Genomic DNA, 20,293 nt, shown 5'->3' with positions numbered 1-20,293 from the left:
TGTGTCTCATAGTAAATTCTTTATCGCTAAAGCAGACAAACACAGACTGAAGGTTAACTTTGGGCCAGGTACTTAACTGCGGCAACATGTGGGCATCGATAAAACTGTCTTTATTATATGTGTGCCTGTATTAATCACATACAGTACTTTCAGGGTTGTCAAAGGGAATAAGCCGTGTTGCAAAACACAGAATGTACTCATATTCACAAGTCTTTTCTTGTGAGCTGCCTTTTGGAATGCTGTCATTCATGTTGTGGGTCGTTGCGCTGCTGATCCAGTCAGATAAAACCACCAGTTGCTTTAGTTTTTATTAAATACTTTGTCTTGAACACTAATATTCGGGAGCTCTGTACAGATTTGACAAGAAGCAGAAGTCTGATTTACCCTAAGCAGGAGTTAATGTGCTTCATTCAGTCATGGTATGGTAAGTAGATTATTTTCATGCTCCCAGAGATGATCTTTCTGGATTTCTGTCATGTTAAACTCTTGCTTCCTGCGCTGACTGTGCTGAAGATTCAGTATAACACAATGTTGTAGATTATTTGACAGCATTAACACAAATCTAACCAGATTTTATGATTAGATTAAGTAAGTGAGATGTCTGATAATGCTGGGGTCCATTGAGCTCTTATCTGTGACATTAGTCTGTTTCTTTGGCTCTGCTTTCAGTCTGGTGTTTATGAAGAGTAGAGCAGCATCTGTTGTTGGGCTGTTACATAGAGCAACTTCAACGATGCACATCTTGCAGTTTTTGCATACACCATGCATATTTCATACAAAACATTAATATGACATGCTTCATTTCGATTGGCTGGCTTTAGCCACATTGCATCGGTTACATCCCCCACAAGCACGTTTATAAGGTGCCACAATACGTGCTTCTCAAAAAATGTGCTAACTTTGTGTTGTTCATGGTATGGAATAGAAAGATCTTCAAGTTTTGAGACATTTAACACTGCTTTTTAGCTTTGCATTCAAACTTTGCTGTAGATTTATAACATATTTAAACCTCAGCAGCTGCTTCGTAACCAGAGATCCTCCTTCATAATGACAGCATGGTGAATTTGCACTGTTTGTTTGGTTCAGAAGTTACAGAGATGATTTTCTCTGGCATCACTGTTGTCTCCTGCAGTAAATTAAAGTGAATTATCTGTTCTTCAGTGTTTATTAAAGGTGCTATATGTATAATTTAATGTTGTTACAATGCTTAAAACAAAGTTGTGACTGTTGAATTAGTGCTGTACGCTAGTTAATGCTATATGTGACCCAATAGGGACACAAGTTGGATCTGGGGCATTTTGAGTTATTCACAGATTCTGAAAGATTCTGAAAGTGGAAAGCTTTCCAACGATGTGTAACACATGAAAATCTGATAAGATTTGGAGAAGTTGTGGCCATTTGAATAAAACACATTCAAGAAATAGAAAGCCGAGAAAATAGAGACGGAAAGTTACTCTTTTCTCTGCCGGGAGATACAATAGGGCTCATTTACATCTCATTTAGCTAAGCCATACCCCCTGTAAAGCTGTTTTGAGATACAGATGTTCTAGCATCATGTGTAGCGACAGAAGTCCGGATGACAACATGCAAAAATAAACATGACTTTTTACCTTTGTGTTGATCACAAGTCGAATCCAGTCTGTTTCAGATGTGTGAATCTTCCAATGACCATTTTTGTCCACAAATACGTATAATCCGTAAAATATAGATATATAGTCTATTGTTTACATCAGATTTCGCATGAACGTCTGGTAATAGAATATAATATACAATCTGAGGACTATTTACATCGTAACACTGTATATGAGATTTCACTTTACGTTCCGTTAAACACATGAACCCGCCTTCAAAGTTTGTATTTAAAAGTAGGGAGGTAGTTTAATAGATAATCCAAACAGCGCCGTCGAAAACGTGACGTCCTTTAGGGATGTAACCAATCGCTCGCTCATTCCTCCCTCAGCCAATGACTTCATGGAAAATATTGATAGACAAAACATGTAGCCAGTTAAATAACGAATTCAACGATCTTTGTGTGATGATGTCAAAGTACCGCGAGAGCGAATCGAAATTAAACTACTCCATTAGATTTCTTAAAGACCTCTCGCGGTACTTTAACGTCATTCGACTGCGACGCCGCATAAAGTGGAAACGGCTGACGTATGACACGGCTGACTGTTATCTGTTCCGCCATAGCTTTTTTTTTCTTTCTTTTTTGTGGAGATCATAGAATTGTAACTGGACATGTAAAACCATCTTTGGATCTTTGCACTACATACCTTCTATGTAGATATCAGAGAACAAGTTAAGATATTATTTCAATGCATTCTTTGGCACCTTTAACTCTCTTAAAACTCTTTTTTCATTGCTTTTTGAACAATGTGTATGTGGAAGTAAAAACTTTTGCAAAGCAGCGGGTGTGTGCTTGCTGAAGATTTTAGACAAATCAATACAGAGGCTACGCTGTATGACACTGAACCATAATGGCATCAAAATAAAATTGTTTTTCTGTATGTTGATTTTGCGACATACAAAATCCACATTGCATGATGTCTGTTTGATGTTAAGTTTGGTAGATGCAGGACAGTATTTCTAACACATTCCCACTACCAAGGCATCAAAAAATCAAAGCATATTAAAACTTCTTTAACAGGGTTTTCTGTTTAGCCTCATTTTTGGAAATTTAGGCTACTTTAGTGATTTTAGCTTTTTGGGCAACAATTGGTTTTATATTGTTTTTGTACTTTATCTAACTTTTTATAGGTGAACCTTATTCATATAGTTGGAAATAATTCAGCTTTGTGAAGTTGCCAAGCTCTTTACGCCCAGCAGTTGCCATTGAAAGCAATTGAGTCTGTCAATATAGTGACGCCTTGAGGGTAGCATCTTTATAGTGATGCGGACAGTGTATTAACATGTTTTGATGTTTGACACCTTGGGAATGAGAATGGGTTGGTATTTACTCTCTGTGAGTATGAAACAGTAATTTTAACCATCAGAAGTTTTTGGCTACACAAGACCTAGTGACCATTGCTGTGTCATCACTTCCTTAACAACCGGTGATCATGTTTTTGCAGTGGCTTGAGGCTACGCGTCACATTGTGATTTGTCACAAAGTGTCAAACCTCAAAGTAATTGCAGAAGTTGAACTTCCCCAAAACGGTGAATTGCAGACCTCACCTTCCCTATGGGTCATGTTAAAAGTGACATGGTGTGGCATTGAAAGCCTGTGTTTTTCCATTGTGTCTTTCGTTGTCCTCCCAGACTTTGAGCCAGGGTCATTTCTTCTGGCTCTGTACCATCTGGCGTTCATCACAGAGATTCTTATGGTCATGATGATATTGTTTGGTTGGGTGATCATGAGGGAATAATTGCATCACTGTGAAGAGATGAGCTGTGGGAATCATTCATGCTCCTTTGCTTTAGATGTGCTTTTTGTTTTGTTTTACATTATGTAAGCTGCTTTGGTCTTGCTTTTGGCATGTAACCCACATCACCAATGACATAAACCCGCATGATCGATGACAGACCTGTAGGAATTAACCATAGTTTCAAGATTAGATGGAAGAAATTTTATGGGAACTTCCATCTGTTTAACACTTTCATTTATTGTTTAGATTTTTTACTTTTGCATCTCTCCCGTCCTGTTAAAACGACTATCCGGAAAAGCAACATTCAAATCTACATGCAAATATATTACAGCACATTGAAGAAGATATTAACTAAAGATGTAAATTCATTACAAGGAATTTTTCTGTCTCAATGTTCTGAGCTACATTTGTGTATCAAACTCTCTTGTTGGTCCTGAAACAGCATTCCTACTGTATCAACTAGATCAAATGTTCAGTAAAGACCTGGCTATACTTTTACCTGTACACAAAGGTCAGCATACAGTGCGCGTGACCCAAATTCCATAATCAGAATTTTCGCACATAAGCTTTTTTTTTTGTAGTTATTAGTTTATCCACAAGGTGTTAAACATGTAGTTGTTGCATTGTTTCACAAGATAGTCAGAAAAAAACAACATAAACGAAACGCATGCAGCGACAGTGGAGGCCGTAGATGAGAGATTGTGTGAAAAGCTTATTGGGGTTTTCCATTGCATTGTACACTGTTAACTCTTTCACTGCCATTGACGAGATATCTCGTCAATTAAGAGAAAACGCTTCCCCGCCAATGACGAGATTTTCCGTCTTTCCGCAATACCGCTATTATCCATCAGCCGGAAGTATTGCTCTATGGCAAGCGGCTGCATGTCCGTGTCTGTTTTAAAGATCGCTCTGAATGGGATCTCTATGAAAAGTCCGTCACAAAAATGGAATTATCTCAGCTTTTTGCTCAAAATGTGGTGTTTTTGCAGAAACCTACCCATATTCAAAAGCTGATTACAAAAGAACCACTGAAGGTAGGATGAAACGTTTTTTTTTTTGAAAGCAGAGGGTCTGTTCTTATTGTATGTTTATATATTTAAAGAAGAACATTTTCTGGAAGGCATTAAACTTTGGTGAAAATCATGAAAAATGCTGGCATGGCTGGCAACTTTTTTTAAAAAACGCTGGCGGTGAAAGAGTTAAAAAACAACCTATAGAATCTACTCAATATAATTGAGGTAACAATTTGCACTCACTTTGTTTGTGTAGATTTTATCCTATATATTTTCTATATATCTACCTAATATTTCTCATATCTAATTACTTATAAAAATTGAGTAACATTAACTCTATTGGTAGTAAGCAACAGTTTTATTAAATTATTATTAATAATGATTAGCCATTAGGAAAAATTACATATTACTTATTTAGGGAGGGTTGAATTTAAAAATAGTCTTCAGAATTACAGACAAATTTTATTGACCACATTTTTTTTAAACATTTAAAACTAATTAATGTAAGTACAAAATAACCCCTTACAATACATTTCAGGTGAAATACAACATATCATAGTGTTGCATAAAGTTTCTTGAACATATTTTATTTATAAAAATGAAAGAAGACATTGAAATGAGAGGAGAAACTGATCTCATTTACCGTAGTAGACTGGCTACAAACAAATATTTCAACTTCATTTAAATCTAATTAAGTGCAAAAAATACAACTTTGTATTACATATAACTCACAGTACATGTGCATAAAACATTGAAAACTAACAAGAACGTACTTACATTCAATTTTCAAGTCACATTCAATTCATATACAAGTCACATTACATACAACATATAAACCCCTAAATACTTTTTTAAACAGACATTAAATTAAAAACAGAATGGTAAACGTTCGATATAAATCTGTAAATGATAATAATAAAAAATGGCTTTATAAATTGATCGCTTCTAACACAAACTCAATATATAACAGATAAATGCAATAAAACAGTTTTTTATTCCTTTATTTAACCAGGAGAAATCATATTGAGACTATAGTCTCTTTTTCATATGATCCCTGGCCAAGAAAGGCAGAACTTAAAAATGTATCAGCACCCCATTAACCATATTACAACACCTAACAAAGACTAAAGTTAATACAACAAAAACAAAAATGACACATTAACATGATAACAAAGACAGGCAGAAACAAAACAAAACAAAACAGCAGTCTATATACAATTACAATTATAGCCCCGCTGTTCACGAACAGTAATTATCATACCAGTATCACATCGACCGCTTTACCGTTTTTTGTCTGCTAAATGTTTTCCTGTCTGTGCATCAACCGTTGCTCTCTCTCTTTCTCTCTCTTTCGTCACTTGCTTAAGTTCAACCACTCACGTGCAGCAGCTCCGATGTTTATGAATTTCAGCCATGTAAATAATAATAATTAATACATTTCAATCATAAATATAAATCTTTACTCATATTCGCAGGTGCAACTGGACAATGTATTCCGCTTTCATTGCTAACTTGACTGACAACAAATTCTAACCTGTCAATCTGTCACCCGACAGAGACAGAGAAGTGTGAAAGTCACATCTTCTGGTAGATTTTACCGGTAAATAACTTAACATTTCCTTTAATGATGATATCAAAAAGTTAAATAAAGACTTACCTGTAGCTCAACACATCGCAGTCCTGCTGCCCTGCCAATGACATGGAAAATGGTGACTTCGAGTCCTGCCTGGATGTTGACGCATACACACTTTGCGCTGCCAAAAGTAATATTTTGGGGTATAATTTATAATATTTTTTGTATTGTAGTTATTACTGTTAAGAGGGTCGACAGGCTCCGCTTAGCGTCATTTAATTGGCAAAAATGCTGTGCATACCTGCGAACGTGTGCATCGCAAATCTGAAAAAACACTTGTATGGGTTCCTGATTCTCAGCCTGTGGATGTGCATAAACAGCGCGCAAACGCTCCCTGCCCATAGAGTATTATTCAAAAAAGGTGATTGACAAGACAGCTGACTCAGTGGTTGCTTAGCAATATAAAAAGCCGAGTCGCACTGCTCTTTAAAAAAAAAAAAAAAGGTAGTGCGTCGCGCGGCTCGCGCCTTGCGTTTCCAAGCGTTTAAAGCGCATTTGGTGAGATTAGCCCACACAGTAACTAAACGAGGCGGGTCTTTGCGAACGATCACTATAATATTAATGATAATGACTCCATGATAATGCATGGAATCTACGGTAAAGCGCCACTAAATAACAGGGCTAATTTGTAGGGGGCGTGGTAAGGCTTTGGCAATCAGATGGCTAGTAGTAGTCAATCTGCTCCACAGCCAATCATGGGCCCCTCCTTGTTCGGGCCCCGGGGCTTTAGCCCCGCCTAGCCCTATTGTTAATGCGGCCCTGCAGATGACAACAGGTTTACTCGAGACAGCGCACACACGAAGGTAAAGCTAATCTTGCATTTAGCATTGACGATGGTAGTGACGATTCTCTAGGACCAATCAGTGATCTAGAGATGAGTTGTTATAACTACAGGTGAGTTGTTATAACTTATAAAATTAAAGGCGGAGTCCACAATGTTTGAAAAACGCTTTGGAAAAGGAGACGGGCCGACTACCAAAACACACTTATGGCCAATCAGCAGTAAGGAGCGTGTCTACTAACCGACATCCTTGCTGGGTTGCGTATGTGTGGGGCGGGTCTATCAACAGAAGGTCCAGATTCTATTGGGGTAGGGGCGTGTTTGTTTAGGTGATTTTCAAATATCAACAATATCAACAATATCAACATTGGCTTTCAAACATCGTGGACTCTGCCTTTAAAGGCCAATTCACACTGGTCAGACAACTACCAACTCCAACAGACACCAACAGATACCAACAGACACCAACAGACACATTCTAAAGTCTCATTTACTTTGATCCAACAACTGCCAACAGGGGTTTCACACTGGTCAGACAGACTCCAACAGATGCGTCTGTTGGAGTCTGTCTGACCAGTGTGAATTGGCTTTAAGTTGACTTTTCTCAACTATATTTTATAAGTTGTGACAACTCATCTCTGTTGACATGACTTGTAAATCTGAGTTGATTTAACAAAACATTTTAAGGCAGCAAAGTATTTTTTACAGTGCTCATTTACATCAGTACCATGAAAGAGTTAAGAGTACGGACTTTTGATGTATTGCAATTTGTCGCAATGTGCATGTGTCGAATGCCCGTGTATGAGTCACACGAAGTAAATTTTGCAAGGCTATGTTCATGACTGTGTGTGTACACATGTAGTCGTATCATCAGTCTTTAAAGTCGTCATGAAAATAAATAAAAAACTGTCATTTGTTTTGTAATATTGTGGTTACAATTGTGTTACAAATGATTTATTTGTGAGCTTAATTATTTTAAAAAAAATCATGTGCCCTTATAATCTTTAATCAAAAACGAAAATCTCCTTCCCTCATTGAAAACGATCTCTCTTTACTTCCGGTCATATGGTATGGCAGGTGGGCGGGGTCCGGGAGAAAATCACTGCGATACACTACCCAACTTCTAACGCTCCAATCAGATCTCGATGGACAAATTCAAATCCAGCCCTGCCTTATTTCATTTCAGAATTGGATTACATCACCACGGGGGAAATTAGGCAGTCGATACTTCCATAGGGTTAGTGTCGGGGTTCAGCGATGAATGTGTAGTATCACAATGTTGTTTCCAATTGATCATAGAGGTATTTCATGTTTATAGAGTTGGTTTTAGGGATTGAGATTAATAAATGTTTATTTGATAGAAAAGTTGCCGGACAAAAAAAAAACGATCCAGGGAACGCCCTACTTAGTAGAAAAACAGTTGCCCTTTTACCTACTGTCGTGTCTGTGACATTGAGACTTTTCACAGATGTAACTTTTGTTTTGCTAAGTCTGCAGAAGCACTTCCATTGGGCTTAGGAATTGGCAGGATTGTAAAAAAAGATTGTCTCAGTGCCAGGACTGGGGACTGTGATGAAGGGGGTTTGGCAAGGCAATTTGGGTTAGAGGGCAAAGGTGGATAGCAGGAGAGCGGTCGTGGAGAATTTTGTCTTTGATGTAGTGCCGGGTGGGTGGAGAAATGACGAAGAGGTCACATTGTTCCCATCTGTGACACAAGTAGCTTACACACAAAGTTACTAAATTTAAAATATATGCAAATGTGTATTTAGTCAAATGGACTACTAGCGGATTTCATGGAAGGATTAAAGGGTATTATTCAAAGTAATCTGCATAAATGTAAAATCATCCGAGCAAAAAATGCATGGTCTTTTGGTTTATTCACTTGTATTCAAATGCAGAATTTAGCTGGTCCAGAAAAAAATATCAGCTTTGGATCATGGTCTATTTGGAGGGCTGCTAGCTGTCCCTTGGGGGGAAAAACACAGTTTTCCTTGGAGGATGTAAGTGGTGCTTTAATTTCATGGGAAAATAGCTCTCATGCTCAATGCTGTCCCTCAGCAGGGCCCAATAAACCACTGGACTTCACATGAGAAACTAGTCAGGTCTGATGACAAAAAGTAAGAATAAACCCAGTTTAATACAGTGTCTACTACAGTGACAGAATCAGAAAACTGAATTGCTGTGTAGTAAAGTGGACTTGCAACATTTCTAAATCCCTGGTAGCCCTTCGGGCAGGCACTGTTTAGTTTTTGGTATAAGTCAAGATAGCCCGACGGTCAGGGCGGAGATGAATTTTGGTAGCTCAATAGCCCCGGGATGTCGGGCTAGCGATTTTGGGAGCCCTGGTCAGTTCTGTCCTGAAGCTTTTCACAGCACTACACATTTTAAATGTCTCTCTTATCAGTTCAGGTCTTGCTGTCTGTGCTCATGTGATGAATCAGGATGAAGTAAACATCTGAATGTGGTGTGCTGAGTGTTAAACTAGGTTTTTATACTGAGAGATAATGTCTTTGGACATAATATCAACATTATGACTGCTGCTTGCCTGGAAAGATCTGCCACATTCTGTAGGTGGTTACTAAGGTATTAATAAAGCTTGCTGGTCTATTTAAATATAGCTGTGATATTCTGGTCTCTAGATTTATTTAGACGTACACTCTTTTATATAAAAGTGGATTTCAAGTAACAACACATCTCTTTGATAAGCTAGTTGATTTGAGAGTTTTTTTGTGTCTCTGGCCTAAAACATGGAGAACAAATTCAGTGTGTGTGTTTTCTGAGTTTGACCCATATGACCTTTTGTGCTGCTGACCCAATGTTCTACCACTGAGCAGTAGGAACTAAAGGGATAATAAGCACAAACTAAAGCACTTTAGCACTTTATTTGACGCACTCTACATTATATTAAGCCTTGACACAACATAAATGTATTATATATCTGGGTGATTCTCACGAAAACTTGGTTTTAAAAATGTCAAGCATGAAAATGTAAAAATTGCTTAAATTTACTTTTTTCCCACCAGACATTGAAAAACAAAGTCTGGAGTAAATGGAAACTTTAATTTAAAAACTTTTACTTATCATTTAACACTTTTTGTAACATAATTTAAAAAATTAGTCCTAAAAAATCTCATTACCGCAACAGTCAGAAAACATCAACACTGACATATTTTCAAAATGACATGACAAACCTGAAAGAACATAATTTGGAGATTCTGCACTAAAATCAAAGTATTATGCTTCTATTAATTAAATTAACATTTAATAAGCATCTGTTGCGGTAATGATAATCAAAATGTCGTGTAAGCATTCTGACAAGACAATATTTCAAATTAACTGTAAAAAAATGATCTTACCTGGTAGCCATCTTGAAGTACCTGGTCCATGTGCTTGGTCACTCAAAATCAAACTTTATTAAAATTCTGTATGTGTGCTTAAACTGTTCTCAAAAAGTGTTGCGGAGGATGAGAACATCAGGCATGGACACATAATTTTCCTAAATTTTCTTCATTTTTATTATACATGAATATTCAGTAAATATTTTTTCTGTCATCTAAAGTAGTCTAGCAAAACATCCATTTATTTTTTTCTTAATATTTTTGTGTTCATTTGATTAAATTACAACATAACGCATGTTCAAACACAGCCGGACACATTGCGGTAATGAGAATTTCAGCAGAAAATGAGATAAAATTTACAATTATAAATTCTTAGGTTGAAATCACACATTGTGCAAGGTAGAACACAGTATTGTGTTAATTCTGATGCTTTTTAATGTTACTATATTACACATTTTAAAGGTAAAATTATTAGTGCCGTGGTGCTTCAATGGTTTCGTGAGAATCACCCATCTGCACAAAATGTAAGATTTAAACTAAGTTATGTACTGTACAGAAAGTTTAACTCCCGTTGCAGATGTGCACCTTAACCATAACATCGCGCTTTAAAACACGTCCAGTCAAAGTCTTTTGATATAATTTTAGCGATTAGCTGTGTCGTGTCGTCCTCTCACCTGTTTTCAGTCTCTGGCATCTCTTTGATATTTTAATATGAGATGATAACCCATTGAACTTGTGAGGCGCTGTACATTTTGCACCTGACTGACTGTGCTTTCGTTTCTTTGGGAGCGGACTTATCTGTTTGCTTTTTAATCATGCATGGTACTGATGTCATATGCTGGTCTGCGCAGCTCAACAAGATGTCCAACACGCACCCAGTCTTTACTACCATAAAGCCACACTATTTTCGTTTCGTGATCGATCGCCGATGCCATGTTCAAGTACTCGAGCACTCAACTATTCGTGCCCATTCCTACTGAGCAGTGACCAGAGGGTGGCCAAGGCTACTTTAGGGGGTCCATAGTCCATGAAAGAAAACAAAGCATGAATGAATCTCATGATCACTGATTGCTTCACTTTACCCCACATCAGATAAATATGCCTGCACTGCATGCATTACTAGATGTAAACATAATGTAAGGATGAATTTTAAACTTTTAGCAAAAAAGCAAAAAATGTCAAGTTAACTGCAGTAACTCCATGATAAACATTAACTTACTTCAAATAGCAGAGCTCAACACAAAGTTTTTTTATTTTTATTTTTAAGTAATTTAAATAAAATTAATCCATATAGGTAAATATGGATTCATCTTTTTTAACTCTTTCACCGCCAGCATTTTTTTAAAAAGTTGCCAGCCAGCGCCAGCGTTTTTCATGATTTTCACCAAAGTTTAATGCCTTCCAGAAAATGTTCTTCTTTAAATATATAAACAAACAGATATATGAAAGAACAGACCCTCTGCTTTCAAACAAACAAAAAAACGTTTCATCCTACCTTCAGTGGTTCTTTTGTAATCAGCTTTTGAATATGGGTAGGTTTCTGCAAAAACACCAAATTTTGAGCAAAAAGCTGAGATAATTCCATTTTTGTGACGGACTTTTCATAGAGATCCCATTCAGAGCGATCTTTAAAACAAACACGGACATGCAGCCGCTTGCCATAGGGCAATACTTCCGGTTTAAAAAGTTGCTCCACCTGGTGGATAATAGCGGTATTGCGGGAAGACGGAAAATCTCGTCATTGGCGGGGAAGCATTTTCTCTTAATTGACGAGATATCTCGTCAATGGGGGTGAAAGAGTTAAGAAGCTACAGAAGTTTTCAAGTTCACGGCGGCAGTTTATTCCAACACAGCAAATCTAATAATTATACAGCATCACTTCAAAAATAAAACATAGTGTTGGGTTTTGTTGTAAAAAAGAAAGGAAAATCTAGGCTATATTGCAGTCGTATGCAAAGTTTGGGGCACCCCTGACAATTTCCATAATTTTCATTTATAAATATTTGGGTGTTTGGATCAGCAATTTCATTTTGATCTATTGAATAACTGAAGGGCACAGTTAAAATTTCAGTAGTGAAATTAAGTTTATTGGATTAACAGAAAATGTGCAAAACACAATTAGACAGGTGCATAAGAAGTCTGGGGGGTGCAACACTTTTTTACACCACTGTAAAAATGTATGTATATTTTAAAAAGTTTTACTAGTGCAGAAATGAATTGTCCTGTTTTTAAAATTATTTGATATCCACGAAAGCAGAATAGACTTGTTCATATTTTGAATATTTTCACTGCCAGCACTTTGCTCACGGGTGCCAGCATTAGAGGAGTGTTGTTTATATTGCGTATATTGTTTTTTAAGAGTATTTTTTGGTCTTGTGTTACAGTCTTGCGGCGCTCTCTGCATAATATTTGTTAAATTGCATGTAAATAGATGTGATGAATGAAGTTTCCATCCATACTGCTGCAGAGCGGTTTGTGAATTTCCAAGCACACAAAGACCCTGTTGCTCTCATAGCTATTAATCATAAAGGATTTATTTACATAGAGGGACGTTTCTGTTAAAAGCCTTCAATGAGTCAGCAGTGCAGCTCTGTGCTAAATAAACAAATTCACTACGTTCTTCAATGCAACCTCACAAAAAACTGCAGCTGCTTTATCATCATGTCTGAAGCTTAAACCTATAGATTTTCATGATTAAATACCTAAAGCCATTAGAGTTGCATGTACATGCATTGTTGTATAAAGGTGTGTCTTGCTGTATAGTGTTTCTGTAGCTCAACTCGTAGAGGTTTGCTTTAGTAGGGCAAAGGTTGTAAGAATACTGATATGCTGAAAAACATACATTGAATGCTTTGTCACTTTGAATAAAAGTGTCTGCCGAATGCATGCATTTATGTTAATATATCTATATATTGTCTTGGGCTTATACAAGGTACCCTAAACAAGCACAAGGGGTCTTGTGTGGTGTATTTGTACTTATAAAGCATATATTTTGCTATTAGAAAAGTTAATATGCACTTTTTGGAGCCCCCAACAACAGGTTTACATACATGCTAGGTCAAAAAACAAGATTTTTTTATAATATGCATTTTATTTTTCCTTATTTCCCAATGACTCTCAAATGAATCGGGCCCACAGCTTGGTAGTAAACACCCAAACAATAACGTTATATGCGTTAGCCGAACAGACAGAGAGTAGTGATAAACCACTGCAGTTTGTTAACCAACTTATTGCTCCATCTGTCATTGTGACTACCAAGTAATAAGAACCCACGACTTTCTGTATTAATCAACACATTTGCAGGCAATAGCGGGCCGACTGCAGTTTAGCAGAACTATAAATATCAGTTAGACGTTTAGCTTGAGGTTGAGTTAGCCGGTTAGCTTGAATGCACACATAGTACAAAACTACATATGTAGCGTGCTTAACAGAACCTCGAAGCAACAATTATTAATTGTACTTATAGGTGGAGCAATCTGGTCCAAATAAACTAGGCACTAACCTATCCTTCATGGTTAACCCAGTTTACAGATTAGAGAAGCAGTCATCAGTGCCTGTTGTGGTATCGTAGATGAATTTGAACTACTGATTGTTCACAGCCTCAATGAATCGAATTTGCTTTTTCAGTGCAGAGGGAGAGAACACAGCCAGCGTCTTCTTGACATGATGTAATACACATGGTGTGTATTTACTTTAAAGACTACCTAGAACGCATTTCCAGGCGTGATGACACAACTTTACAGAAAAGGGATTTGAACTCTGGATGACTCGTTCAAGCCACTCCGAATCGACTCTTTCTTTTGAAAACTAATAACTCGAGTAAGGTTCACTTTTTCAGACTGTTTACATTCTCTTTCAACCACATGAAACATTAATGGGTTATTTTCACAATAGCATAATACGTGTCGTTTAAATACCAACCTCAGTCATGAAACTCCTGCATGCAGCTGATTGGTTCTCATAAAGCTGGCAGCACATCTTCCTATCAACGTGACGTATTTAATTTAGTAATCAATAGAGCGCATGATGCTCCCCAGCACCACCTGCCTTGATCAGAATAGGTTTGCCGAGATGACTGCTTGCATAACCCACCATGTTTTCAAACACAATATCGGCGTAGGCGTTCAGCGGTAGCTTAGGCTACGTTTACATGGAAACGATCTAAAAAGAAACCGCAAAAGTGGAGTTGCGTTATAACTTTTTAGTCCGCGTTTATACGAGCGTTTTGAGGGGGAAATCTGCATGCATATGGTGACGCAAGAGTGTGTGATATTCTATGTAGTATGCACTCCAGGCGGCTAGGTGACAATGTGAAGCACAGACACACAACAACACCAAGTCCATGTGCCTGCGTACAACCTTCTCCCTGGTTCTCCCAGGTCTCGTCCAAAGCCGTCTGGTTTGCCTCCGACGAATTGGCGCATCAACAGTTTGACTGAGGTAATTAATGCACCTTCTCTGATCAGTAATACTAGCTGTGAATATTTCTTACAACTGCTGGAAAGACTCTTGGATATTTATCAGAGCTACTATGGCAAATTGAAGGTCCGACGTATGGAAATAATCCGACATGTTTGTTCTCATTTTCCTGAACTGGCGCATGCCTGTGACGTAAATGCGTACGCGACGAGAGCCACCGTGAGCAGACTTTTGCGTTTTTAATCTTTAGACGGGAACGTGACGGTAGATCGCTTTGAAGATTTCCACTCTGGAGACTGGTTTCACTTTTTTGCGTTTTTAAGCACCCAAAACGCTGTCGCCGTGTAAACGAAAGGCACATCCTATAAAATATTTTTACGTTTTCACCCTCAAGCGTTTTCAGGCCCTTAACCTCTTGAAAAGCACCCCCACTCTGGCCCAAACCACGAAAATACCCACTTTCACTAAAAGGGCTGTTTTTACTAAACCATTTAGAGTAAGCATAAGGTATCATTAGAAAGAAGACACTTTGAGCTTCCAGGTTTCAAAATTATTTTAAGATAAAAAATTTAAAAAGTTAGAGAGGCTGAAGTACATTGTAATACATTTTTTTTGCATAACATCTTTTTTAATACTAAAACTCTTAATGATAACTATGTGTGTGAAACCTAGAAATGCAATGATGCCAAAGCCCCAAGTCTGAAGTTATGTTTCACGTTTGAGGTCAATAGGCCCAAAAATGACTAGTGCCTTTTCTAAGTGCCAGTCAGCCACAAAATAAAAGTCTTTTGTTAACATGCATACACGTTCATTCTTCTTATTATTTATCCTTATGTAAGCGTATAAAATGGAATTTCCACATCAGGAAATATAACGTCACATAAAGATCGTTGGATTTGTTATCTAATTGGCTACACGTTCTGTCTATCAATATTTTCCATGAAGTCATTGGAGGAACAAGCGAGTCAGATAACGTCACGATATTTGACAGCGCTGTTTGGATATTATGTATTATACTCCCGCCTACTTTTAGAAACATTGTTTGACCGCTGGTTTTGAACGCGAGTGTAATCTCATATACAAGTGTTACGATGTAAATAGTCCTCAGATTGTATATTATATTCTATTACAAGGCGTTCATGCGAAATCTGATGTAAACAATGAACAATAAATCTATATTTCATGGATTATACGCATTTGTGGACAAAAATGGTCATTGGATGTATTTAATTGAAGAGTTTTTATGGGTTATTCACACATCTGAAACAGACTGGATTCGATTTGCGATCGTTATATCAACACAAAGGTAAGGAGTCCCGTTTATATTTTGCATGTTGTCATCTGGACTTCTGTACCAAAATACTATATTTATGATGCTAGAGCATCTGTATCTCAAAACAGAGACCATACACTGATGCTAAACCCGTAGACCTTTTAAATGATGTATAGTAATGTTAATATTATTATTGTTTGTAGACAGTAGGCTATATAGATATTGTTAGCAGCGTTAAAAAAACTGACATCTTTCCGCCCGGGAGCTAGTGCGCGTCGAGAGGTTAAATGGCACCTATTATGGAAAATTCACTTTTATATGTTTGGACATAATGTGTGTTGGTAGTGTGTGAACACAACCACCCTACGATGTAACAAACCAACCGCTTCTAGTTTTGTAATCCCCATTAAACCAAAGCAGTCTCATTAGATAAGTCTTTTGATTTTCTTATCAATGTGAGGTCACATTGATAAAGCCCGGCCCACTTACAGTCCTGCATTACCATAGTTTCCACCCTCAGCGAGTTGTACTCTGTCCACTAGATACTTCAATCTCAGACTGTATTAATCAGATCTATTTTAACTGAAAGCGCTCACTGTCTGTTTGTAAGGAAGTGAGGAGCTGTAGCTTATTTGCATTTAAAGGTACAGACATTAAAACACTGCTTTTTTGCTCCAACCCAAACAGGGGCATTTTGGGATATATTGTTTGATATTTTAAACTGATACTTCACAGACACATTCTGGGCACACCTGAGACTTATATTATTTATCTTGCAATAGGTGCCCTGTAATAACATGACAGAATGTAGCAGTATTTTGGTCCTGATTTGTGAATGGTATCTTACAGATTAAAAGACAGAATGCTGTTGCTTGTGTGAACCGCACATTTGTGTATATACCAAAATGGTCGTTCAGATAATTTTACAGTAATCTACCAGTATTATTGTGAAAAAAGGGCTAAAGTATCATGGTTGTCGCATCTGATGCATCACTGCAGTGTAATTTTTTGTAAATTAAAGAAACAAAAAGCAAACATATCACGCTTTCTGTCGTGACTGGGGAAGTACTGGAGGGAATAACCAGATGATTTGAGCTTCCACTGTCAAACTAACAGAGAAACACTCTTATTGATGGTCAGATCACCTGACCTGGAACCAACCTTCAACTACAAAAGGAACTACACATTGTCATTTTAGTCAGACTGAATTTCTCACAGATCTAGCAGATCTTTACCATTGATCCCAAACAACATTTACTTGATTTCTCATAAAATCCACAGCGATGGCGTTTCGGTACTACAGGGCAAGGTAAGATGAATTTGAATGAATATAATAAATCAACCTTTCATATAGTAATTATAATTCAAAAGCTCAAAAAAATCGAATTTCTACCACTTGTATATTATTGGATATAAATGGTACTCCAAGGAAGAACTTAAAATAATAACATGATATTGTAAAAGTAAGTGTCAAAATAAGTATGAGTGGAATCAGTGAGACAGAAAGTGTGTATTTGCACTGATAAAAGACTCAGCCTAAAGAGGGGAAGTAAAGGGAAACGTGCGTGTCATAGGGTCACAGTGGCTCCCATCAAGCCGTTGAGTGTATTTAGAGCACAGGAAATGATCAAACACCAACCCAGAACACTGAAAGCAAAGATCTGTCTGCCTCTGCGCAGACATGAGTTACCCGGTTAGCTTTGTGTCGAGATAAAAGAGGACCTGTCATTGTTGTAAGATGAGCGTTCTTCCGGAAGCCCACATAAAGGTGCGATTGCTCAGAGGAGAGATGATCTCATGTAGAAATCGTCGCTACCGTCGCATCAAAGGCAGAAAGTAAGTCTGTGATCTTAACTGAAGCTTCATTTGCTTGCATATATGTAAAGCTTCGTGTTTACATTCTTAGTGTTAAAACCTAATTTGAATTCAGTTTGTGTTGATTTTTCTGAACTCTGTGAATGTATTTATTTTGACCGATGCTATAAGAAGTTCGAAACTGATGATCAGTTAGGATGGGTGTGTATTGTCATTAGAGTTTCACTTCTGTTTTTATCACCCAACTGTCAGGTTTCACTAAAAAGGCAAGGACTCAGACCCAGATTAAATTCAGAAGAGATTTGGGGCAGTAGTTATATAGTTTTTTACCACGGTTCTGTTGAACGCTTTATTCTGATTGGTTGAGAAATGTTCCATGGGTATGCATTATTTTTCTTTAACCGCACACCTGACCTGTCAAATGTCTTAAAGTAACTACCATAGCAATGTTTGTGGTAACCGTTGTATAAGTGAAATAATTGATTTATTTGAAAATAATGCACACCCGCAGTGTAACTCTGCTTCGCGTCGTGCCGCGTGACCACCTTAAGTGTGCATTATTTTCAAATAATTCAATGGCCCGTCTTACAGGGCTCTCTAAAATGTTTTATTCTGAACAGGTACAGTTTAATTAAATATAAATATATATTTTAATAACATATAACATTATATTAACAAATGATTAAATAAAATAATCAGTTTGTGACATTTGAATGTCTTGTCAAATCTTAAAACCGAAAGTAAACAGGTTTTCATCGTGGAAGGTCTGCATTGGTAAAAAATTAGCAAATCAAGTTTTTTAAAATTAATATTTCGATGTTCCATACCTAACTATTAGGTAATAAGCAGGTTAAAGGAATAGTCCACTCATTCTCAACACTAAAATATGTCACCACCTCAACCAAGAACTGTTGATACATCCCTCTATCATCTGTGTGCGTGCACGTAAGCGGTGGAGCGCGCTGCGACGCTTCGATAGCATTTAGCTTAGCCCCATTCATTCAATGGTACCATTTAGAGATAAAGTTAGAAGTGACCAAACACATCAACGTTTTTCCTATTTAAGACGAGTAGTTATACGAGCAAGTTTGGTGGTACAAAATAAAACGTAGCGCTTTTCTAAGCGGATTTAAAAGAGTAACTATATTTTATGGCGTAATAGCACTTTTGGGAGTACTTCGACTCGCCTGAAAAGTCCGCTCCCCTTCTCACTCTCATAATGGGAGAGGGAGGGTGTTACTGCGCCGAGTCAAAGTACTCCCAAAAGTGCTATTACGCCATAAAATATAGTTACTCTTTTAAATCCGCTTAGAAAAGCGCTACGTTTTATTTTGTACCACCAAACTTGCTCGTATAACTACTCGTCTTAAATAGGAAAAACGTTGATGTGTTTGGTCACTTCTAACTTTATCTCTAAATGGTACCATTGAATGAATGGGGCTAAGCTAAATGCTATCGAAGCGTCGCAGCGCACTCCAGCGCTTACTTGCACGCACACAGATGATAGAGGGATGTATCAACAATTCTTAGTTAAGATAATAACATATTTTAATATTGAAAATGAGTAGACTATTCCTTTAATGTAAAGTCAGTAAGTTAGCAGCCTATTCTTATTTTTGGGATGAAAACTTGCTGCCTATACATTATCCTTTACATATTAGGACATTTAAGTAGTTTTTACTAAACATACCTTACAAAAACAATTGTGTTTGCATCTTTAGACAAAACAATGCCTCTCATATATGTTAGATATGTCAGGGCAAAATGTTTTAAATTAAGGCAGATCTTCTTCCTTTATTTCTTTACGCCATTCCCGCATCTACGGCTATATTCATGGCGAGAACCAGTCAATCCATACACAAGTTTTATTCAGATCTATACAAGTTGATCTATACACAGGTTGGGGGAGGGACAATTTGGCATCTCCAGTTTGCCTAACTTGCATGTTTTTGGCCTGCGGGAGGAAACCAAATTAAGGCAGCTCAAACATGCATTTTAGTCTGGATCTAGAATAAGCCCCTTTTGTTAAAGTTTAGTTTCAGAATGATGTTCAAAACATACACAGAGTTTTTACTCTTTTTTTTTGCTTCAGTTTTTTTAATTTGGGTAAGAGTGCCACCTAGTGTATAATAGCAGAAATATGGATTGCTGTAAAAACTCGTCATTGGCAGGGAAGCGTTTTCTCTTAATTGACGAGATAACTCGACAGTTGCAAGGAAAGAGTTAATCTCACACAGTAAGTTCTGACACCAATTTGACCAATTGTAACTTAACCAACATGCATGTGTTAACAGCATGTGCAGTGTATTAATCTCTTGGTAAGCTGTTTTTGGCTTTCCCTAAACAAGACAGAGAGGGCAATTCATTCATTCATTCATTCATTCAGAAAAGGCGCTGAAGCATTAAGTTCTGGGAAGGGCTTAGTAAGCACAAAGAAACTGCTGGCATGCAAAGCTTTTTACAGAAAATGCTGTAGATGTATGCTGAAGAACCAGCACAAAGTACTGAAATCTTAATGTTGCGTTAATTTGTGTATAAACTACATATACTATATGAAATGAACAGTATGCACTACTATTGTGCTGTCTGTGCTTTAGTTGAGCACTCACAGGGTTAACAGTGTTTTATTCTGCATGTCGAGTGCGTCTGTTAG

The 20,293-nt window shown here is 37.3% G+C and overlaps 1 protein-coding gene across 4 annotated transcripts in view; it reads left to right on the top strand.

The window, feature by feature from the left end:
- The window catches only part of limk1a (LIM domain kinase 1a), a 72,190-nt gene that overhangs the window by 10,042 nt on the left and 41,855 nt on the right, over positions 1 to 20,293 (top strand). The window contains exon 1 of one of the 4 annotated variants that reach the window (XM_055195831.2): positions 272 to 424. The exons of 1 other annotated variant lie outside the window; for it this stretch is intronic. In XM_055195831.2, the coding sequence (XP_055051806.1) occupies positions 417 to 424 (8 nt within the window). In that variant the 5' untranslated portion in view covers positions 272 to 416. Of the gene's footprint in view, positions 1 to 271; positions 425 to 16,992; positions 17,135 to 17,429; positions 17,662 to 20,293 lie in introns of those variants that run through there. 2 more of the 4 variants (XM_055195830.2, XM_055195829.2) reach the window with 2 other exon arrangements.

Source organism: Misgurnus anguillicaudatus, chromosome 24, assembly GCF_027580225.2.
Source record: "Misgurnus anguillicaudatus chromosome 24, ASM2758022v2, whole genome shotgun sequence".
Lineage (NCBI taxonomy): Eukaryota > Metazoa > Chordata > Actinopteri > Cypriniformes > Cobitidae > Misgurnus > Misgurnus anguillicaudatus.
This window is presented reverse-complemented; position numbering and strand designations above follow the sequence as displayed.